The 21,639-nt window shown below is 56.1% G+C and overlaps 3 protein-coding genes across 6 annotated transcripts; 1 reads left to right on the top strand and 2 right to left on the bottom strand.

The window, feature by feature from the left end:
- The first annotated feature begins 405 nt into the window (after window positions 1-405).
- Window positions 406-4,042, top strand: TBX6 (T-box transcription factor 6). Its single transcript, XM_068969044.1, has 8 exons — window positions 406-523; window positions 609-846; window positions 1,749-2,016; window positions 2,097-2,243; window positions 2,338-2,408; window positions 3,396-3,469; window positions 3,552-3,735; window positions 3,829-4,042. Exons 1-8 carry the CDS (start codon window positions 406-408, stop codon window positions 4,040-4,042), a joined length of 1,314 nt encoding a protein of 437 aa, XP_068825145.1.
- Window positions 4,043-4,982: 940 nt separating this feature from the next.
- On the bottom strand, window positions 4,983-13,001 carry PPP4C (protein phosphatase 4 catalytic subunit). Of its 2 annotated transcripts, XM_068967356.1 has the most exons (9): window positions 12,918-13,001; window positions 12,525-12,686; window positions 8,832-8,883; window positions 7,832-7,882; window positions 7,515-7,616; window positions 6,761-6,934; window positions 6,545-6,671; window positions 5,385-5,574; window positions 4,983-5,293 (listed from the first exon to the last, which is right to left on the bottom strand). In XM_068967356.1, exons 2-9 carry the CDS (start codon window positions 12,620-12,622, stop codon window positions 5,164-5,166), a joined length of 924 nt encoding a protein of 307 aa, XP_068823457.1. In that variant the 5' UTR covers window positions 12,623-12,686; window positions 12,918-13,001; the 3' UTR covers window positions 4,983-5,163. The 2 variants fall into 2 exon arrangements, with proteins under 2 accessions (XP_068823457.1, XP_068823458.1); XM_068967357.1 differs by lacking the exons at window positions 8,832-8,883; window positions 12,525-12,686; window positions 12,918-13,001 and adding an exon at window positions 8,626-8,687.
- A 2,607-nt stretch (window positions 13,002-15,608) lies between these two features.
- On the bottom strand, window positions 15,609-21,195 carry ALDOA (aldolase, fructose-bisphosphate A). 3 transcript variants are annotated; one of them, XM_068969365.1, is made up of 9 exons: window positions 21,146-21,195; window positions 18,578-18,704; window positions 18,279-18,490; window positions 17,372-17,426; window positions 17,059-17,219; window positions 16,641-16,724; window positions 16,349-16,523; window positions 15,985-16,184; window positions 15,609-15,895 (listed from the first exon to the last, which is right to left on the bottom strand). In XM_068969365.1, the coding sequence occupies exons 2-9, from the start codon at window positions 18,687-18,689 to the stop codon at window positions 15,800-15,802; spliced, it is 1,095 nt and encodes a 364-aa protein (XP_068825466.1). In that variant the 5' UTR covers window positions 18,690-18,704; window positions 21,146-21,195; the 3' UTR covers window positions 15,609-15,799. The 3 variants fall into 3 exon arrangements, with proteins under 3 accessions (XP_068825466.1, XP_068825465.1, XP_068825464.1); XM_068969364.1 differs by lacking the exon at window positions 21,146-21,195 and adding an exon at window positions 20,054-20,194; XM_068969363.1 differs by lacking the exon at window positions 21,146-21,195 and adding an exon at window positions 18,902-19,057.
- Window positions 21,196-21,639: the final 444 nt, after the last annotated feature.

Raw genomic sequence — 21,639 nt, 5'->3', positions numbered from 1 at the left:
GGCTCCATTCCAGGGTCCAGGCCCCGCCCCTCAGTAGATTATCCCTAGCCGGGGCTCCCCCCGTGGGAACGGGGACCAGCTGGCCGGAAGCGCCAAACTGCGTCCCTGTCGAGCCCCGGGGATCAATCAGGCCGAGGAGTTAATTATGTAATGAGGGGGCAGGGGGTCGGGGCTAATGAAGCCTGGGGGGAAGGGGAGGAGGGGAGGGTACCCAGGTATCCGGCCCCCTCTTGGACCCCTTCCAGGCCCCAGGGGTCTCCACCCCAGCCTAACTCCAGGGCCCCAAAGAGGGGAGGGGCTGTGATCCTGGATCTGGAAGGGGCTGAGCTGTGAGCTATAAAGGGGGCATCTCTCAGCACTGGGGCACTGTAGGCAGCGTGTCCCGAGGCCAGACAGGACTACTCCATGTACCACCCACGAGAGTTGTACCCCTCCCTGGGGACTGGCTACCGCCTTGGGCCCCCCCAGCCTGGGGCAGATTCCAGCTTCCCGCCTGCCCTGGCAGAGGGCTACCGCTACCCTGGTGAGCAGAGAGAATTGAGCTCGGTGTAGGTATTGGGGTGGGGGCTGTGGCCCTCAGCTGGCCCCTCATTCTCTCCCATCTCCAGATCTGGACACTCCCAAACTGGACTGCTTCCTCTCTGGGATTGAGGCTACTCCCCGAACTCTGGCTGCTCCCCCACCTCTACCCCCACTGCCCCCATCCCTGGGCACTGAGCCGCCACCCGCTTCAGCCCCAGAGGGCCTTCATTCACTCCCTGGAGTCAGCCTGAGCCTGGAGAACCAGGAGCTGTGGAAAGAGTTCAACTCCGTGGGAACAGAGATGATCATCACCAAAGCTGGGAGGTGAGGGGGCTGGGCCAGGGTCAGAGAACCCAGTGTGTTCCTGTTGTGGGAAGGGCAGAGTTCCTGGTGATGGGGCTGGTGTGGGGATTTCTAAGGGGGCTAGAGCTCTGCCTGAGTTAAGAGTGTGACTGTGGCCTGGATCAGGGGTCATTCTGTGGCAAGGGTCAAGGGTCAGTCTGTGGTCTGGCTGGTTTAGGGACTAACCTAGGACAAGTGTCCTAGATCTTTCTGGGCTAGGGACAGGAAGTCCAGCTGGGCTTTAAGTGAGTATGTGGCCTAGATGAGGGGTCAGTCTGCACCTAGATTCAGGATTCAGACTATAAGGGGGGGTCAAGGACCAGCCACTGACCAGCATCAGAGAAATCTGGCCAGGATCAGGGGGTCAGTATGTGACTGGTTCTGGGGTCACCTTGGAGGCAGGGATATGGTCAGTATGGTCAGCGGATCTTTCTCTAGCCCAGGAGCTCAGGCGTTAGCATGTGAGTCCTCTCTTTATTTTCTCTGAAGCAAGTTTGTCCAGCAGCTGTAGATTCTGGTGCTGAAGATGAAGCAAGGAGACCAGGGTGGGGAGCAGAAGGCTCCTGGCAAGATTTCTGGGGGGAAGGTGTGTCACTTCTGCTTCTCCAAGTGGAGTTTGAGGGGTTAGGGGTCCAGACTCTGCTCCTCTCCTGCTGTGTGCCTCTGGTCACATCACCTGACCTGTCTGTCCTGTTTCTCATCTGTAAAATGGAATGAGACAGGCTTACAGCTCTAAGATCCTGCCTTCTGAGTTCTGATTCCACGTTCCTCGAGTCTCTGTGACAGACCTGGATGAGCCAGTGACTATGCCGCCTTGCTGGTGCTGTGCTCAGCCCCGACTCGTGGGTAGCTCCAGGACTCTCTGATCCCTTCCCCCATCCCAGGCGCATGTTCCCTGCTTGCCGAGTATCAGTCACTGGCCTGGACCCCGAGGCCCGCTACCTGTTTCTTCTGGACGTGGTCCCAGTGGATGGGGCTCGCTACCGCTGGCAGGGCCGGCGCTGGGAGCCCAGCGGCAAGGCAGAGCCCCGCCTGCCTGACCGTGTTTACATTCACCCGGACTCCCCTGCCACTGGAGCCCACTGGATGCGGCAGCCTGTGTCTTTCCACCGTGTCAAGCTCACCAACAGCACACTGGACCCCCATGGCCACGTGAGGCCCAGGCTGGGACCCCCCGATGAGGGTTGGGGTGGGACCAGGGTAGGGAGTCACTCCTGTTTCTTCCCTCTCAGCTGATCTTGCACTCCATGCATAAGTATCAGCCCCGCATACACTTGGTGCGGGCTGCCCAGCTCTGCAGCCAACACTGGGGGGGCGTTGCCTCCTTCCGCTTCCCGGAGACCACGTTCATCTCCGTGACAGCCTACCAGAACCCACGGGTGAGTGACCCTGCTGGAGCGGGTGGCATCACCCTGCCCTGGCTGCAGGAGTCTTGACTCTGGGTGTGTGGCGTCCCCCTCACCCTGCCCCCAGATCACGCAACTGAAGATTGCAGCCAACCCCTTTGCCAAGGGCTTCCGGGAGAATGGCCGAAACTGTAAGAGGTGGGCATCATTCACTCATTCAGTCGTTGTCATCAAATGTTTACTGACTGTGTGCCGGGCACTGTGCCGGACTCCTGGAACCCAATGTAAGTAAACACGTGTTGTCACTCACTGCTGTGACAAATACTTATTTAGCACCTGCTTATGTGCCGGGCACAGTTCTAGGCAGTGAAGGTGCAGAACAAACCAAAGCCCCTGCCCTCGTGGAGCTGACTCAAGTGGCAGAGCAGACAAGTAAACAAGAGAAGCAAATACGTTAGGGATATGTGGGATAAGTTCTATAGATAAAAGAAAGCAAAGAAGATCAGGACTGGAGAGATGAGTCCTGGAAAGGCCTCACTAAGAGGACATTTGAGAAGACTCGGAGGAAGTATGGAAGGGAACCATGTGAGTATCTGGGAACATGGCTGGTGTGGAGTGAGAGAGGTAATAGGGAGCCAGATTATGGTGGGCTGTAAAGTTTTGGTTAGGACATTAGCTTCTTCTAACCCTAACCCCTCAGAGCTGGCCCTTGCCCTCAAGACACCTAGAATCAGGCAGAAGAGAGAGATATTAACTCGAGGATCACCCTGATGAATATGATGAATGTAACAGTATCGCTCTTGACAAGTTATCAGGGTAGCCCAGTGGAAAGAACCTGCCTGCCAATGCAAATGTGAATTTGATCCCTGGATCAGGAAGATCCCCTGGAGAAGGACATGGCAACACACTTCAGTATTCTTGCCTGGGCAATCCCATGGACAGAGGAGCCTGGCGGGCTACAATCCATGGGGTCACAAGAGAGTCCGATACGACTTAGCAACTAAACAACTACTGTTTTCCAGTCATTTAATTCTCTGTCCTTCTATTCCTTCTTCTGTAAAATGGGTATAATAATGGCACCTACCTGATAGGATCCCTGGGTGAAGTGCCTGGCACCTGGTAAGTGCCATTATTACCATCATCATCACCATTATCATCATCACCATCATCATCACTGTCCCCCAGGGAGCGAGACGCCCGTGTGAAGAGGAAACTGCGGGGCCCAGAGCCGGCAGCCACAGCAGGCTATGGGAGTGGAGGTGAGTGTCATTCCAGAGGTGATGGGACCAGGCCTGAGATGCCGATCCTCCTTAACCTGCTCTGGCCCTTCTGTCTCCCCAGATGCTCCAGGTGGTCCCTGTGATTCCACACTGGGTGGGGATGTTCGGGAGTCAGATCCAGAGCAGGCCCCAGTGCCTGGGGAAGCTGCCCCTGCCCCAGCTCCTCCCTGCAGTGGCCCCAGTGCTGAGGCCTACCTGCTGCACCCTGCCGCTTTCCACGGGGCCCCCAGTCACCTTCCAATCAGGTGAGTGGGTCAGGGGCACAGGGCTGGGCTGTTCCAGGCTGAGATGAGGGGGTGGTCCCCTCTCGCCTGTCCTGATACCTCTCTGCTCTTTAGGAATCCCAGCTTCCCGGAGGCTCCAGACTCTGGGCGCCCAGCCCCCTACTCAGCCGCCTTCCTGGAGCTGCAGCCCGGGCCAGCAGGCTCAGGATACCCAGCAGCAGCACCCTCAGCATCCTTTGCCTCGCACTTCCTCCAAGGGGGCCCCTTCCCACTGCCCTACCCTGGGCCTGGGGCTTACCTGGATGTGGGCTCCAAACCAATGTACTGAGCCTTTGCTAAGCCCCCTGCCTCCCTCCCCATGTTCCAGTTCCCTTCCCCCAGGCCTGTTGCCCCCTCACTTCCACTACCCCCTCCCCCACACCAAATGGCTGCCTTGGGCCTCCCCCACCCCACTTCACACTTTGATTTCACTCCCACCCCCTCTGGCTTCAAAGCTCTGGCTAAGCCGCTGGGAGTCCAGCTGGGGCCAGCTTCCCCTTCCAGGCTCTCACCTCGGTGTGAATGGAGGGGCTCTGCCTGGCCAAATGGGGCCTGGGACCAGCACTCCCACCCCCAGCCTCACCCTTGGGCTCTACAAGTCCTACCCTCTCCCCAGGGCGAGCCACACGGGTCTGTTCTCAGGTCCAGAGTATTTTTGTTAATAAAACTCGGAAGACGTCAGTGCTCTGGAAACACTATGGTCTTTGGCCCTGAGTGGGGCTGGTTGAGCAGAGGTTTTGTGAGGAGACGCAGGCCCCAATCAAGACTTGTCATTTCCAGCTGCTTGACCTTGTGAATCTAAGTCAATGCTCGGGGTCTGCTTCCTCTTCAGGAAGATGGAGGAATCTGTCTTGACATGACATTCTGAGAATTAAACGGGGCTGCCCGAGAACCCAGCCCTCTCCCTAGCACTCAGGAAACCCCCAGCAGTGATCACTGTCACTGGATGGGGACCAGGAGGCTCTGGGCAAGCTAACTGGCCTGAGCCTCACCTTGCTGGCAGGATTAGGGTTCTGGGGCATCAAAGTCCTGACATAAATCCCAGGTCCCAGGCCGGTACCACTGCTCATACCCAGTCAACACCAACCGAAAGACCATTTTTCTTCTTTTATTAGAATTTTTTTCTTTTTTTTTGTTTTTCTCAAAATTTTTATCTAAAAACAAACCAAAAAAAAAAAGAAGGAAAAAAAGAAAACCAAAATTATTGGAAACTTCATGGTTCAAGTGGGGAGACGGGAGGAGGAGCATGGAACTGAGGCTCCCAGCCTCTCCAGAAAAGTCCTCACCCTCGAAGTGCCCTCTGTTGCAGGGAGAGCAAAGCCGGGGACAGCCCCCCCCATGCCCAGCCTCCGTCTGAAGAGGGCAGAGTCACAGTGGTCCGGGGGCCGGAGGGGGGCAGGGCCGAAGGGGTCACAGGAAGTAGTCGGCCACAGGCTTTTTGGAGGGGATGCCCCGTGTCTCTTGAGGAGCGGCCTCGAAGATGATGAAATCTTTCTGGAGATGCTCATCCAGCTCCAAGATGGCTGCCACATTCCCACAGCTGGAAGTCGGGGGGAAGGCGGGGGCAGCAGTGTTAACAGCGTGGCTCAGCCTGGATCCCTACCTCAACCTCCCCAGCCCAGGCAGCTCACCGGTAGCAGTAGTTGGGTGCCGACCACACAGTGAGTACAGTCTCGTTGAAGTGCCACTTGTAACCTTCCATCACCAGTTGGTGGGCACGGCAGATCATGTCAATGTCATTGGCTGCGTTGAACTGGGCCACCACATCACTGCCAAACAGGTAGCCAGCCCCACGGGGGCTCACACCCCAGCCTGTTGTGTCTGAGGCAAGCGAGGGACAGGATGGTGAGACCGCGTCCTCAGGGCTGCCCGCTGCCCTCCGCAGAATAGCCTGCCTCCCTCCCCAGTGAGGCCTGTGCGGCAAGAGCACAGGGCCCAGAGGTATTCTGAGGGAGCCTCGGGACAGGACAGCAAATGCTGAAGCGGATGTGCTCCAAAGAAGAAAGAATTTCCTGATGGTTGGAGCCACCTGATTATCAGAGCAACCATCTAATTTACTGTCCAAACAGGTACTCGCAAGAGTGAAAGGAGGTGCTGACAGTAAGCACCTGAGACAGCACCCGTAACTCAGGGCAGCCCAGCTGGCAGGGAGGGAGGGACAGGGCAGAGAGGGAGCGGAGGTTGGTGTCACAGCACAAGAGGCCCAGACTGGTACTGGGAGGTTTAATTCTCATCTTGGCGATGCTCCATACTAGCTAACACCCACAACATGAGGGCGCCTTGTGTGTACGTGCTAAGTGACTTCAGTTATGTCTGACTTTGTGACCCTATGGACTGTAGCCCACCAGGCTCCTGTCCTTGGGATTCTCCAGGCAAGAATACTGGAGTGGGTTGCCATGCCCTCCTCCCGGGGATCTTCCCGACCCAGGGATTGAACCCGCATCTCTTACATCTCCTGCACTGGCAGGCGGGTTCTGGGGGCAATCATTCTGGGAGCCTGATCCTTGCAGCAGCCCCTTCATATTCAGGAAGCTGATGATTCATATTCAACAAGCCCCTGAGGTATGACGTACATGCCCCCCCACCCCCTAGCTCGAAGCACCCAGCTACCCTCATCCCTGCTCCTCATAGAGGATGCCAGCCCATTGGCCATCAAGCACCAATGCCAGTGAAGACCAGCCCCGCTCTGCCCCAAACTCACCTGCCCAGGGCCACCCCTTCCAGGCACCTGCTCTAACCACAGGATCCCCTCGGTCACTCACCAAACTAAGAGCAGAGCTCTTGCCCTCACCTTCAGGGTCCGACCAGAGCAGGTCACACATGGGCCCGTCGTGGGGCACCTCTTGCTTCCGGTCAATTGTCCGGATCTGGTCCAGCGTCTGGATGGAGGGGGAGAGCCCCCCGTGCACACAGAAGATCTACGAGGAGAGCAAGACCGGCTGGGGCCCGGCGCCTCTTGCAGCCCCGCCGGCCCTCCCGTCCCCAGGGAGCTGCGCGGCGGGCCTACCTTGCCATCGATGATGGCCGACAGGCTGAGGTAGTCAAAGATCTCAGTGCAGTAGCGCCACACGGTCACCGAGCCGTACTTGCGCAGACACTCGTCGTAGAAGCCGTAGACCTGGGTGATCTGACGGCTCTCGTGGTTGCCCCGGATCAGGGTGATGCGGTCAGGATAGCGAACCTGCAGGCAGTCACCATGCAGGGCCTGTCCCTCCCTCCTCGACGTCCTCGTGTCTGCCAGCCCTGCTCCACCCTCGTCACCACCGCCCCAGTCCAGATTCCGGTCATCTCTGCCCGGATCGTGCCACACTCACCTCACAGGCACCCCGACCCACCTCCAGAGGATCCAAAGCCAAATCCTCTCACACTCCCTCCCACCCCCCACTTCAACTACAAACCTAACCGTCCCTCCTTCATCCACCAGGTACAGACCAAGCCCTTAGCAAGACATTTAGAGCACCTTGTTATCTGGCCTCTTATGACCTCTCTCCTACCAATGGATACTGTATCCAGCTGAACTCCACTCCGGGCCACTTTCTGAACAGGGTGAGCCTCTCTTCCCGCCCGCTATGATGCCGCCCCCACCTCGACCTCATCAGATGCCCCCAAGTCAAGGAAAGCTGCCTGACCACCCAAGCAGCAACGGTCTATCACCAGCAGCACAGCTCAAGAGTTGGGGGCAGATGGGGCAGGAAATGAGGGCAGAAAGGATGCAGGCAAGTCAGACCAGGTCTTGGCTCCAGAAGCCAGGGGGTTCCCACCTTAAGTGCCAGCAGCAGGAGAAACGTTTCGACACTGTAGAAACCACGATCCACAAAGTCCCCCATGAAGAGGTAGTTAGTCTCAGGGACATCGCCACCCACCTGGGGAGGGAGGAAGAAGGTTCAGCTTGGTCCTAAACTCGCCCCAACCCACTGCACCAGCCCATTTCCAGTCAAGTCGAGGCCCTTCTTCCACAATGGGCCTACCTAACCAGAGGCCTCTGACCCCCAACCCCGTCACCAAAGTCTCCACTCTCAACTAAAGGGGTCTTGCAGTCATCCCCTGGGTCACCTTTCCTGGCATTCCCCACACTCACTCTGAACAGCTCCTTGAGGTCATAGAATTGTCCATGGATGTCACCACATACCTGGAAGTGAGGAGGCAGGTCAGAACTCAGAGTCTGAAAGCCTTTCTGCCAGGGGCTGTCCTTCAAAAACACCCTACTGCTTTATTTTTTTAAAAATTCTGGCCTCATTGCACGGCACATGGGATCTTAGTTCCCACCAGGGATTAAACCCACAAGCCCACAAGTCCTGCAGTGGAAGCACAGAGTCTTAACTGCTGGACCACCAGGGAAGTCCTGGCTTCATTTATTTATGGGTAAGAAATGGATTTATTTAGAGAAACACACTCCACAGACAGAATGTGGGACATCTCAGAGAGAAAGAGCCACCTGGAAGTCCCTGCTTTAGAAGATCCTTATCAGTCTCGGCTAAGCCGAGAGTGTGTGTGTGTACGTGCGTGCAGGTGTGCACACATGCTAAGGCATGCCCAACTCTTTGCAACCCCATGGACTGTAGCCCACCAGGCTCCTCTGTCTGTGGAATTTTCCAGGTAAGAATATGGAGCTGGTTACCATTTCCTCTTCCAGGGGATCTTCCCTGGATTGAAAGCTTCTACTTCCCAGAGTTGAGAATCTCCTCTCCCACCCCAATCCCCCCATCCCACTCTGAATGCCAACTATTCTGTGGGCAAGAGCTAGAGCAAATTCTTTCCAGCTAGACTTGCAGCTCCCAGAGAACCTGGCCTCCTCCTCTCTCTACTCCCCTCCAGACACCCAGAATAAAGTCATTAGTAACACACAGGAACACGTGGAGTTCACTCACTCACCAAATTAAGAGTCCTTCTGCCCAGGCCAAGAGCATCCCTCCAGTGACTCCAAAGACCATGCCCACAACCACCATTTCTTCTAGCAAGGCTCTCTTGAAGATGGGGGTCCCAGGGATGAGGGGTAGACCCTGGAGCCCGCAAGACTAAGGAGACGCCCACAGGCCTAACAGACCAAGCTAGGCTGTGGGGGGATGGCAGGAACTCACTGTGACTGGAGAGTCCACCCTCTGCACGTTGCTCTCCTCCACCAAGATCTCTCTGGAGACAGAAGACCAAAGTTACCAGAGCCGGGCCAGCCCAACCCAATTTCTGACCTTTTCTGCAGGGGAAGAGAGGATGAGGCGTGAACCTCCATGGGGCAGGTCGGAGGTGTACAATTCCCCCAGGCAAGGCTAATCACAGCCCCCAAGTTCGAGACCCTTCTGTGGTTCCCCACAGTTGACAGGCCAAAGCCCCAGGTCTTGTTCAGCATCCAAGGCCTTCCCAAGGAGTCTGGGACTTTCCTGGCCTTGACCCTCCTGGCTGCTCCCTTTCACACATCTGGCAACGACTCCCAGAAGACAAGAGCTCCTCCTCCTGTCCACACAGTGTCTTGGCTGGGCTCTTACAGCCCCTCTCCCTACCCCAGGGGCCTTCTTCCCCTGGAATGTTCTTGGGCACAAGGGTGGTGCCCTGGGCAGGCCAGCCATCAGATCCACCTTCAAGGCGATATGCTGTTGCCACTCTTCTATCATTCAGAGGAAGCGAGGACTCTGTGCTCCCTCTTTCCTTGCAGTGTGATCCACTTCTACCTGAACGAGCTTGACATGTAAATCACTGTCCATTACAGACACCCAACGTTAAGTAGCGCCGTGCTTCCAGATTTCGTCCTTGACGATCAGAGGAGCCAAGGACGCAGCAGTTCGCACCACGTGCCAGGTCAGTCGTTAAAAGAGTTCTGCATGGATGATGCGGGCACTCAAACCACCACCCTCAAAGGCAGGTGCTATAACGATTCCCACGGCTCAGATGAAGAAAGCGGCTGTGGCCACACAGACAGGAACTGAACCAAGGCGGCCTACTCTGGGGTCTGGCTCTTATTAAGCGAGTCTGATGTGGGAGGCACCTGCTCAGCCATCACTCTCTTGGCCAGTCCCTTCCCACCATACCAGGAGCTTCCTGGGCTCAGGGTGCACTGCATAACTAAGGCAGCTCCAGGGAGGTGTGCCCTGGTTTCCAGGAATGGGAAGAGCCACTGGTGGTGATACAAGGGGCCAGAGAGCAACCAGGCTCTCCCGCCTGTCCTGTATCTTGTACCAAACATCCTCACACCACTGCTTACAATACTTTTCCAACTGACTTGGGAGGTTCTTCCCATCCTCATCAGACAAAGAAACTGAGGTTTAGAGAGAAACGGGGCAGGATCCAGGTCACAAAGCTGGAGGGTGGCTGGAACTCAGAGAACAGATCTCCTGAGACTTTACACCAGCCCTTTCCACAGACTCGGTCAAAACCTGCCTCTGTGCCAGCAAGGCCTCAGCGCAATGTGGGAACCAGGCCGCTGCATCAGCCCTCTCAGGGCTCACACTTGCTCACTTTCACTGCTGACCATTGACCAAAGAATGAGATGCTGTCTCTGGATATGCAGAATCTCATCTGCGCTCAGCAAGAATTTCAGACTTGGAGACATAAGAATGACTGGACCAGGGTCACACCATTTACAGGTGACAAAGCTATACTTCATCCTGAAGACCACCTCATTCAAAACCCTCTGCTGTTCTCAACTGCTGATGTTTTTCATAGGAGCAAATGCAGCTCCCAGGCCTTTGCAGTTTCAAGGTCTTGAGTCTCGGTATCCACTGGGCACATGAAAGTTCTTGACACCACCAGTCTCAGCCTGGGGCCCTGGTAGGTCCCCAGGAGGCCACGGCCAGATGCTTGAGATGGGCCTCTTCCAGACTGGGCCTGGGATAACTGTGGCCACTGCAGGCCCAAGCCGAGTTCATCCCAGCTCCATCTCACGAGCTGGACAGGGCCCTCCCACTCCTCAGTAGCACCCTGCTGCCATTCACACAGTCTAAATGTCTGCCGGGCTGTCAGTGAGTGTGGAGGACAGTCAAAGACCTGGATCCAAAATCAGCTTCTCCTCCAATCAGCTGTGAGACCAGGGGTAAGAGGCTCAGTTTCCTCTTTTGTGGAATACTCACCTCTGCCCTGCCCACTGCACAGGGCTGCAAAGAACAATGAAGACTGAACACATAATTTCTGTTGTTCTGAAAATCCCACGCTATCCAAGCATTAGCTATCATCACCGCCACACTGATCCAGGCCTTGTGAGGGGCATGAAACTTACAGGAAGAAGAATAGTGCCAGGCAGCAATGGGTTTAAGTTCCTTAAAAAATGCCAATGACAACTGAGGGAGCAGGGATATCTGAAAACATCTTGGGGCTACTCTGGTCAGGGAAATCTTGAGCTGGCAAAACATGAAGGATCACAGAGGGCATTTAAAAGAGGGCTCTGTGTGTTCACCAAACCCACACAGGCCCTGCCTGGCCATGACAGGTCTTCGTGAGGCAAAACCAAACAAACAGCCCAATGGCCACTTTATCGGTGGCCTCGGTCAAGTCACTAGGCTTCAAGGAATCACAGCTTCCTATTCTGTAAATGGGGAAAATTATTCCAACTTTGTAGGATTGCTATGGGAAGGAAATGGACATAAGGTCTTTGCCAGTATAAGGCGAGGTGAACAGCGGGTCTGTTGTTCAAAAAAAAAAAAAAGTGAGGTAATTCTGCTGACCATTTCCACACAGTTCTCCAGTGTGTAGAAGCCACAGACAGTTCCTCAGGAGGCAGGTAACTGGTCTCCTCACAGCTGCCCACACCCTGTAGACTTCTATCCCTGTTCTCCTCCTGCTGTGAATGCCCTTCCTCAGTGGGCCTGCCCCCATCAGCCCTCCAAATTATTTTCAGCTTTCAAGGCCACCTTTTCTAGTAAGTTCTGTCCTTATCAGCACTACCCTCTTCCCACAAAGTATGAACAGTAACACCTAATGTTTGTCTAACACTGACATTTAACCAAAGTCTAAGCACATTCCAAGCACCAACTTACTCTTCACAATCCTCTTAGTAAGTACTATTATCTTGCTTTATTATCTCCAGAAGAAGAAACAGTCTCAGAGACCTCAAGATCACCAACATGGCTAGGAGGTGGTAAAGCTGATTCCATCCCAGTGCCGTCACCTTCCAAAGCCTGGCTCTTAACCACTACCTCATTCTACTTCCCACAGAACCCTTAGTTGGGCCTCCCTTCACACCTTGCTTATTTCTCCTCTGGCTTATTTACTACTATTTCTTAGGCTCCCACAATCAATATGAGTAATCCAATTCCACTTTCTTGCATTATGGCCCGAAAAGGGACAGGACAGGGAAAACTGGCTTTAGGACCCATCCTTCAACTGCTGAATATGAGAGTCCTCACTGGTAAGATGGGATCAATTCCACCCACCTTTTAGGGCTGTTACTGGAATTAAAAGAATACTATAAACCACAGAGGCTTTAGCTTTCCTGCCTTGAACTCCTGTTCTTGCTGACACCTCCTTTTATCATCTTATTCTTCGAGGTCTATCCCAAAGTTCAGTTCCTCCAAGAGACATTCTCTATTGCCCCCCAGACAGGGTTGTTCCCCTGAGCTTCCTAAGTATTTTCTATACTTAACTCCACTGAAAGCACATCATTTAATACTTCAAGTACCTTTCTCCAGGCCTGTCTTCACCCAACAGGCTGGTAGCTTCTCGAGGGAAGAGGCCCTATTCTGCTCCTCTTTGGAAAGCTTCCAGGATGAGCCAGGCCCAAAGTTTTCAGCTGGGTTTACCCCAGGCCGAAACCCCAAACCTCTCTTCCCCGGAGCCACAGGGCTCACCTGGCTTTAGCGCACAGGGCTTTGACTTCACTCTCCTTGATGAGCTCGCAGCGCCGTAGCTGCTCGATCTGCCGGTCCAGGTCGCTGATCTCCGCCATGGCCCACCCCCCGGCGCGGGTCAGAGCCGGGGCTGCCGCCCCCTCCGCACCGCACAGGGGTCTCCTGGTAAAAGCGAAGATGAACCCGCGGATCAGAATGTCCCTAGGGGGCGCCGGGTCAGCGGGGGCAACTCGATTCTGGAGCTGGCCCGGCACCCCCTCGAACTCCCGCCTCCCCTCACATCGGCCCCGGGGCCCCCAGCGTCCCGCAGCCCGGGCCGCCCCCCGCTAACTCCCGTCGAACTCCGCGGGCCCGCGCTGGGGACGGTGGCCTAGAGGGTTCTCCGACGATTACCGCCGCGGCGACTCCGGCTCTGGCTCTCGGGCTCCCTCTCTTCCTCCTTCCCTTCGCTTTGGGCCGCCGCCACCACCGCTTCTACTTCCGGCCCCGCCGCGGAAGCAGCGGGAGACCAGTTCCGCCCCGAGCCGGATGTGGCGTCATACACGCACTCCCACTCCCGCGCCGCGCCCTTACCCCACCCCCTCAAGCCTAAGAAGGGCAATAAGCCCGAGGAACCGGATATCGGCAACGAGCGGGCGGAAGTGGTGGTAGGCTAAGCTGATTGGCACCGGGAAGGCTGATAGGGACCTCAAACTCAGTAAGCCGGGCCACCGCCTTGTAGCTTTAGGTTACAAGTTTTTGTTTACCTGTTTTAATGGACCTCCCCTAGTACTGATCCCTAGTGGCTAAGTGATAAAGAATCTGCTTGCAATGCAGGAGACCTTGGTTGGATCCCTGGGTTGGCAAGAGCCCCTGGGGAAGGGAATGGCAACCCCACTCCAGTATTCTTGCCTGGGAAATCTTATGGAGGAGCCTGGTGGGCTACAGTGCATGGGGTCGCAGAGTTGGACACGACTGAGCTATTAACACTTTCACTTTCCCCCATTACAATCCGTGAGAGATGGAACTTGGTCCTGTTCACACTTGCAGCCCAGTGCTTACTTTGAACAAGGCTGGACCCAGTTGGCATACAGAAGTATTTGTTCAGTGGGTGAAGGAATTCTAGTCTCTTTCCAGAGCCCCAGAGAAATCTGCCCTGGGGACCTCTGAAATTAGAAGCCAAAAGGATTCCACCTTCCCCGCACCAAGCGTATACCTCAATCAACATGACCTCCCTGATTCCAGAATGATCCCTTGAACTCAGCTGCTTATTGTCTACAGTTGTGTTGGTTTTTCTGAGGGAAACTGGCTAAAAGAGGTTAAGTCACTTGTTCACAGTTGCATAGCTAAGAACTTTGGATTTGAATCAAAGTTGATTTGAACCCAGGAAGCTGTGTCCTAAGTTCTAATTTCTTCTCCTTCTGCCACTTACTCTTTCTGGTGTTCACGTTGTTGTTATAAGCTTTATAAAAACACCCTAAACTGGCATTTGAAGTCCTCTGCTTCCCTAGTTTCTTGCTGCAGGCAAGAGGAAGTGACTGGTCTTTAAACAAATTTCTTGGTGCCAGAGGCCTTTTGGAATGTCCATTTTGCTATCTTCTATGGACCCTCAATTTTTATTTGCTTTACTTCAGACTGTTTCACAGAGAGCTGAGTGAGGCTAGGTACAGTAGTGAGGCTGGCCGATTTGAAGGGACACTAGATACAGCTCGGTTTTGGATGTAGGCAACAGATGCAAATGTGCAGAGAAAGGGAAAGGACAAACAACTCCCAGGAGGTGCTAGGTTTCTATGCAGATGACTGTAGGACTTCAGAAGGTGCAGAGATCAGAAAGATGAAAAATTTTTTTTCTTCCTCTAGAGTGGCGCTCAGACAGGAAAGAGTTCACATCAGGAAATTTGGGCAGTGGCAGGACTAATGCAGTCCCTGGCTATGACTAGAATCTTTAATACCTGAAAAGATCTGGTGTCGTTAGTATACTCCACAGCCTGGGTGAATGGGGAAGGGTTCCAGGCATGACATAGGGTAAGTGCAGGACCCTCATTCTGGCTGCATTGAGTGCAGAAGCCACAGAGGTTCAATTCTTAACCTGGAACCTGAGCGCCACAGTTCTGTTGGTACACATTTGTGTGTCTGTTGTTGATGTGGGTGTTAGGATCCCAGGTTCTTCAAGGGGTTCCACAGCTCAGAAGTCAGCCCTTCTCCTTTTAAAGATGGGAAGACTGATGAGCCCAACAGTATTAAGGATATGCATTCATAATCTTGTTTCAATCAATACATTTCCCAGCAAGATGTCTTAAGGACGAATTGGTAATAATAGCATACTCCTATAGAATACTTCAGAGAAGGCAATGGCACCACACTCCAGTACTCTTGTCTGGAAAATCCCATGGACCGAGGTGCCTGGTAGGCTGCAGTCCATGGGGTCGCTAAGAGTTGGATACGACTTAGCGACTTCCCTTCCACTTTTCACTTTCATGCATTGGAGAAGGAAATGGCAACCCACTCCAGTGTTCTTCCCTGGAGAATCCCAGGGACGGGGGAGCCTGGTGGGCTGCCATCTATGGGGTCGCAGAATCGGACACGACTGAAGCGACTTAGCAGCAACAGCAATCGCATTCATCTCTTCAAGAAACACTCATCTTTGGGTCCTTGACTGAAGTGACTTAGCATAGCATAGCATAGAATACTTATGTTGCCCAGTTTACAGATTCAGGACAGCTTACTTTTTGTCAGTGGCTATTTTTTGTATGTATGTCACAGGGGCCTTCTATACCTGTCAGTTCTGGGCCTAAAACTGAGGCTGAGGCTGCAGCCTCCTAAGGAGGCTGCACACACACTTCCTAACTGTAAAGGCCTTATCAGATGCTGCTGGTAGAAGGAGCAGAGCACTGGCTGGTTGGAAGAAAATCCACAAGCTTTTCTCATGAAGCCCCGGGTAAGCATCAAACAGAGTACTAAAGGAGTCCATCTCCTTCACCTACTTTTCTGTTCCAGAAAGAACATAAAGCAAGGGCTCTTTCTTCTCTAGGCTCTGCCACCTCCCCCAGGCCTCCCCTGCCCTAGAGATCACAGACATGCACACCAGATTCCCCCTTAAATAGCTGTTTATTGGCAGTAGGCTGGAAACAGTGGAGTTAGCGTACACAGACAACACCAGGCACCAATGTCACAAGGAGGCAAGAGTGACGGGAAAGAGCAGCCTGGAGCCCCAGATGAAGCCCCTCTCTTCAAGAGTGAGTGTGGGAGGGGACGGGGCCTGGAGTGTTGAGGGGGCAGCCTTAGAACACGTTGGCTTAGTAGGCGTGGTTAGAGATGAAGAGGGACTCGCTGGCTGCAGCCCCTGCCTTACCACTTGGGGTGTACTTTCCTTGGCAGGCAAGGCTGTTGGCCTAAGAAGGGAGAGGAGCCAGAGTGAGAAGATCCCTTCTTAGAATCCGGTCCACCCCAGCACCCTGCCCGCCTCCTGCTCCATCCTTACCAAGGCTCGCTTGACGTATTCTTCCTGGGCAGCCTTCAGGTTCTCCTTCTTTCCACCCCAGGCCTTTAGGGCAGAGGCCTGCAGGGCTCGGCCATAAGAGAAGGTCAGGGCCCACGGCTTCAGCAGGGGGCACTTGTTGATGGCATTGAGGTTGATGGATGCCTCCTCCTCACTCTGGCCTCCGGATAGGAAGGTGATCCCTGTAGAATGAGGGGGTGACATGGGGGGAGGCGTTGTAGTCAAGCAACCCAGGGGATTGGAAGAAGGCCCTAGAAGCTGATCTGGAAATCAAGACCATATGGGCACAAGGATCACGGGTAAGTCCATCTACCTCCCAGAGGTCAAGATGAGGAATGGGTCTCACCAGGGACAGCAGGGGGCACTGTGCGGCGCAGCGCCGTGACAGTTGCCATGGCAATCTCCTCGTGAGAATATTTCTGGGTGCAGGCGTGGCCTGGGGTTACCATATTGGGCTTCAGCAAGGTGCCTTCCAGGTAGATGTGGTGGTCACTCAGAGCCTTGTAGACAGCAGCCAGCACCTACAGCAGGGTGGGACCGAAGTGGGGTGAGGTGGAGTTGGGGGGACGAGGGTCACCCCAGGGGCCCCGGCCCAGCTCCCTAGCCCACCTCACTGCCCAGGCAGGCAGGCCACCTACCTTCTCGGTTACATACTGACAGCGTTTCAAGTCATGGTCCCCATCAGGGAGGATCTCGGGCTCCACAATGGGCACAATCCCATTCTGTGGGGTGAGGAACAGGGTAGCAGTGAGGCCTCCTAACCCATAGCCCCACCTCCAGCCCTCCACAGCTATTCACCAAGATCTCATCTCCAGGACTCCTGGCTACACAGCCCTCCCCAATTCAAAACAGATTGGAGGAGATTAGCTGTCTCCTCAGATCCACCCACATAATCCCTATTCTGCCCTTCTGCCTGCAGAGCCCTTCATGGACCCAAGCCTGGAGCTTGGTGAGGATTCGGAGACTTGGGATAAGCAGGCAGATGGGTGGCAGGCCAGCTGACACACTGGAATGGAATCAGGTGGGACATGGCCTGCTGGGGACCTACAGGCCCACCTGCTGGCAGATGCTGGCATAACGGGCCAGGACATTGGCGTTTTCCATGATGGCGAGGGAAGAAGGGGTGTGTTCCCCGATCTTCAGCACGCAACGCCACTTGGCAAAGTCAGCTCCGTCCTTCTTATACTGGGCACAGCGCTCCGAAAGCCCATCCAGCCCTGAAGAGGGGACAGAGGGGTCAGAGCTGTCTAGCGGAGGGGTCAGAGCTGGCCAGCAGAGGGGGCAGGTGGCTCCCACATGGCCTGGGCACCCAGAGGGGTACCGACCAGGGTGGGCTGGTTGGTAGGGCCAGGAACTAAGCGGTTCTCACCTTGGGTGGTTGTCTCGCCATTTGTTCCTGCCAGGGGTACCACACCTTTGTCTACCTGTTGGGGTGGAGGACAACAAGATAGGATGGGAAGTGGTCTCTGGTGCCCTTTTTTCAATCTTTGATCAGGGAACTAGATCTCACACACCGCAACTAAAGAACCCGTGTTCTGCAACGAGGATCGAAGATTCCGGGTGTTGCAACGAAGACCAAGCACAGCAGATAAATAGTATTTAAAAAACAACCAAAACTCTTGCTCTACAGCCTTTTTTCTCCTCTGTAGCCCCACCCTGTCCCAGCTTTACTTCATCTCTCAAGTATCCTTCTAGTTTGCCAGTGTTTCACTTAGCCATGGTATCTGGTCCCAAGAGGCACACACAGAGAGCTTGAATTCTACCATTTACTAAGTGTGAGCAAAACACTTCATGGCCTTGAGCTTCTGGTTTTTCAATGATATAAACATAACCTATGGCTTTTAAAATCACAAGGATTAAAATGCCAAGCAAGTCCCATAAGTTACTGGCTTCTTACACACAATTTAGAGGTGATCGGGGCAGACTCCACCCAAGTCTCCCCACCCAGTTCATCCCCACCCCGACCCCTGCCTGTTATCCTGGATTTCCTTGCCCCTCATCCATCTCACTGGGCTTCCCAGGTGGTGCTAGTGGTAAAGAACCCGCCTGCCAATGCAGGAGACATAAGAGACACAGCAGGTTCGATCCCTGGGTGGGAAAGATCACCTGGAGGAGGACATGATAACCCACTCCAATATTCTCGCCTGGAGAATCCCATGGACAAAGGAAGCTGTGGGCTATGGTCCATAGGACTGCAAAGAGTCAGACATGACTGAAGCGACTTAGCACACACGCATTTGTCTCACATCTCCCACCCCAAGGCCTAGCCCCCTCACCTTGATGCCCACGACGCCGCCCTTGGCTTTGATAACTTGGGGGAAGGGACGCCCATCATCGGCCTTCTGGTAGAGCGTCTCGTGGAAGAGGATGACGCCCCCGATGCAGGGATTCACGCGGTCGTCGGCGGTCAGCAGCAGTTGGCGGTAGAAGCGCCGGTTCTCCTCAGTGTTCTCAGTGCCAATGGACTGCAGTCGCTTGGCAATGCTCCCTGGAGGAAAGCATCACATGGGAATTAAAGGGGTCAGCCGCTCAACCCCACCCCCTGGGCCCTCCTCCCCCTGTGCCCTGCCCGCACCGGTGGACTCATCTGCAGCCAGGATGCCCTTGCCCGGAGCCACAATCCGGTGAGCGATGTCACAGAGCTCCTTCTTCTGCTCCGGGGTGAGTGCTGGGTATTGGTGGGGCATGGTGCCTGTCAGTTCCTGGGCGAGGAGACACATGGGGGAGGGCTAGTTAGTGGAGTCTTCCCCTGGTCTCCCAACCAGCAGGGCCCCTTGCCTGGAGGTCAGGGGAAAGGCTTCCTACCTCCCCTGCCCCACTCCCGGCAGGTCTCGGGGCACTTCCTGCCCCAGGCTCTCTCTTACACCCAACTTCCCTAGAGCAGGCCTGCCTCCTGTACCTTTCCTAACTCTGTGTGTTTCTGGGTGTTACCCAGCTGAGGGTGGGGCTGTATATTGGCATCTGGCCTAAAGGAATACGCCAGAGCCATGGACAGGCAGGTCATGTGGAAGCCGGACCCTTCTGGCTTGCGCTGTGCCATGGGGGTCACCTTGCCTGGAAGCAAAACCAAACCGGAGTATTTTGGAATTAGAAGTTGTGCCGAAGGCAGCAGGCCCAACCTTCTCATCTGAAAGAAGCCAGAGAAGGGAAAAAAGCTGTGTATCAAGCCACACAGCAACCCAAGGGCCTGATCTGAGATTAGAACTCAGATCTCTGGCTGTGAGTTCCTTCCAATCCACCTGAGATCCCAGGGCTGGCCTAGGTTCCATTGCCTCAAGGACACCCCAAGGTCAGGCTGCTCCCCCTAAGGCAGCGGGGGAGGGTGTTAGGAAAAAGGTGGCGGTGTGGGGTGGTCCTCGGAAGCCCAGAAAAGGGCGGCAGAGGAAACCTAGCCCGGGGGGGGAGGGCGCGTAGGAAAGGAGTGAGGGTTGGCCTCACTGCTCATGCAGGGTAAGAGAACGTGGAGGAGAGGCAAGCGCCCCACCCCTTCCCCTGAAAATGCTCCTGTCTGCTCCGCGGCTGCAGCTGTTCCAGGCTCAGAATCAAGGTCACCCGATAAGGAAAGATAGGGAAAGTGTTAATGGGGCTTCATGCGCTGCCAAGAGGTTTCCCCTCCTGGCCAGGGGCACCGGTCTCCCAGGATAGGGACCAACCACCCGCTTTAGGGAATCCTGAGGCAGTAAATGAGCTGGCTCCCACCTCTCGATGCCTCCTAGGATCCCTGCAGAGGCAAAGGGGCCGTCATTTTTGCACCCGGAGTCCTAACAAGAAAAGGGGAGCGGGGAACGGCCCTTCATCTCGCCTGGCTTCCTTCCTCCCCGCTGTGACTCAGCGCGTGGAGCGGTTGCTGCGTTGCGCAGCAAACCCAGGGAGCTCAGGCTGGAAGAGTCGGGGAGGCCGGGCTAGGAGCAAACGTGTGGGTGGTGGCGGAGGAGGAAGATGCTGGGGCCGGGTTGGGGGGCTCCGTGCGGACCCCCGACCCGCGTCTGCCCCCCGGGATCCTTCGCCACGACCCCCTCCCTGACCTTCGCACGTGGCGGGGAGCGCTCACCTGGCACAGGAGAGGGGCAGGCTGGCGGGGCGCAGCGGTGGAGGGCTGGCGGAGTGGACTGAGGGAGGGAACGCGGCACTCGTCACCAGGACTCCGGTTCGGCGGCGCGTTCCAAGAGGAACGCAGCCTATTCTACTCCTGAGGCGGGGTGCGGGGGCGGGCGGGCAGGAGGTGGTGCCGGGCCTTATAAAGGCACCGCTCCGCCCCGCGCCGGGTTTTTCCCTTTGCAGGCGGCCGGAGGCGCTCCGGCGTCCAATGGCAGGCGAGGAAATGTGCGAAAGGCCGCCCCCGAAGGGCGAAGCCGGGAGGCGGCGCTTGGGCGGGGACTGTCCGGCGAGAACCCGAGCCCTTCCCCCTCGTTCCCCCTCGGACGTGACTCGGGCCACATCCCGCGGGTCGCCGGGGCCCTCCCCCACTCCTCTCCTCCCCCGACCCCCCTCCCCTCCGCCTGGCGTGCTTCGGGGCGCCGTGACTCAGCCGATTTGGGGGCCCCAGGGGAGATGGGAATGGGGTGGGGTCGGAGGAAAAGCGGGTGGCAGAGCCCGAAAACAGCGAGGCTCAGCTTCCCTCCCGCAGGCCCATCGGGCGGCCTGGGGCAGCCCCAGCTTCCGGAGGCACTGAGGCAGCGAGTGTCACATTGTAACCGAATCTAAGGGCCCGGGGACTGCCCGCCCGGGCGCAGGAGAGGGCGGCGCGGGCAGGCTCCCGGAGCGCGAGCCGGCAGCGGTTCCGGGTATCCCGTCCGGCGGGTATCCCCGCCGCGTCCGCGCTCCATCCCGGCAGGTCCGGCTCCCGGGACCCGGAGAGCCAACGTGGCCGGCGAGTGCGCACGCGCCCGCCGCGGGAAGCCGGACCCGGCGGGAACCCGCTCGGGCCGCCACTCGGCCCGAGCAAGTCTGGGGATATGGGGCCAGAGTGCTTGCAAAACTTCTCCCTGGCGCCGACTTCCCTCTCCAAAATCAAATCCGCCCCCTGGCTGTCTGGCTCCCAGATCCTTTCCGAGCCTCCCCATCCTACCGGCCGGGTCTCCCCCTCCTAAATCTCGGAGCCTTCAGCCCAACCCCAACCCCGCTCCGTCCGACTGGCGCCCACCTGTGAGGAGGAAGCCAAAGGCGCTGGCGAGCCTGGTCAGCAGCGAGTGAGCCAGGCCCCGCCCGGACTGGGTTATAAGGCAGCTCCCGCCCTCCCCCCAACCGACCTTCTCCGGTGACCCCTGCCCTTTGCTCACCACAGATCCCCTGGCAGGGACCTATATTTAGGGAAACCTGAAGCCCCTGACATTCACGCCAGCGTGGGGCCTAAAGTGAAGGATGGGGAAGAAGCTTGTGGGCCTGCCTATTTTGGGGGTAGCGGGGAGGGCCCCCTGCCCACTCACCGGTACTTCAGAGATTTCTTCCTTGGACATCCAGACTGAGGCCCTCAACAGGCTGTCAAGAGAAATAAATCTCTGGACAGCGATCTGTGAGGAAGGAAGGACGGGTAAGGGGATGCAGACCTGTGGCCTTCCCTGCCTCCTCCTCAGACCCCCCATCCCCTGACTCTGGGCCTCAGAGGGCTGTCCTGATTCTTCAGAGGCAGAGCACACA

Source organism: Capricornis sumatraensis, chromosome 3 (genome assembly GCF_032405125.1).
Source record: "Capricornis sumatraensis isolate serow.1 chromosome 3, serow.2, whole genome shotgun sequence".
Taxonomy (NCBI): Eukaryota; Metazoa; Chordata; class Mammalia; order Artiodactyla; family Bovidae; genus Capricornis; species Capricornis sumatraensis.
This window is presented reverse-complemented; position numbering and strand designations above follow the sequence as displayed.

Excerpts from the sequence above, each read along its gene's own strand:
- TBX6 (XM_068969044.1), top strand. The coding sequence starts at position 406 with ATGTACCACCCACGAGAGTTGTACCCCTCCCTGGGGACTGGCTACCGC. Across the intron at positions 847-1,748 it reads ATCATCACCAAAGCTGGGAG|GCGCATGTTCCCTGCTTGCC; the intron begins GTGAGGGGGCTG and ends CCCCCATCCCAG. Across the intron at positions 3,470-3,551 it reads AGCAGGCTATGGGAGTGGAG|ATGCTCCAGGTGGTCCCTGT; the intron begins GTGAGTGTCATT and ends CTGTCTCCCCAG.
- PPP4C (XM_068967356.1), bottom strand. The coding sequence starts at position 12,622 with ATGGCGGAGATCAGCGACCTGGACCGGCAGATCGAGCAGCTACGGCGC. Across the intron at positions 8,884-12,524 it reads GCCCTGTGCGCTAAAGCCAG|AGAGATCTTGGTGGAGGAGA; the intron begins GTGAGCCCTGTG and ends TTCTGTCTCCAG. Across the intron at positions 7,617-7,831 it reads ACCTCAAGGAGCTGTTCAGA|GTGGGTGGCGATGTCCCTGA; the intron begins GTGAGTGTGGGG and ends CTCCCTCCCCAG.
- ALDOA (XM_068969363.1), bottom strand. The coding sequence starts at position 19,042 with ATGGCACAGCGCAAGCCAGAAGGGTCCGGCTTCCACATGACCTGCCTG. Across the intron at positions 17,427-18,278 it reads GCGGCGTCGTGGGCATCAAG|GTAGACAAAGGTGTGGTACC; the intron begins GTGAGGGGGCTA and ends CCACCCCAACAG. Across the intron at positions 16,185-16,348 it reads AGTGCCCCCTGCTGTCCCTG|GGATCACCTTCCTATCCGGA; the intron begins GTGAGACCCATT and ends CTCATTCTACAG.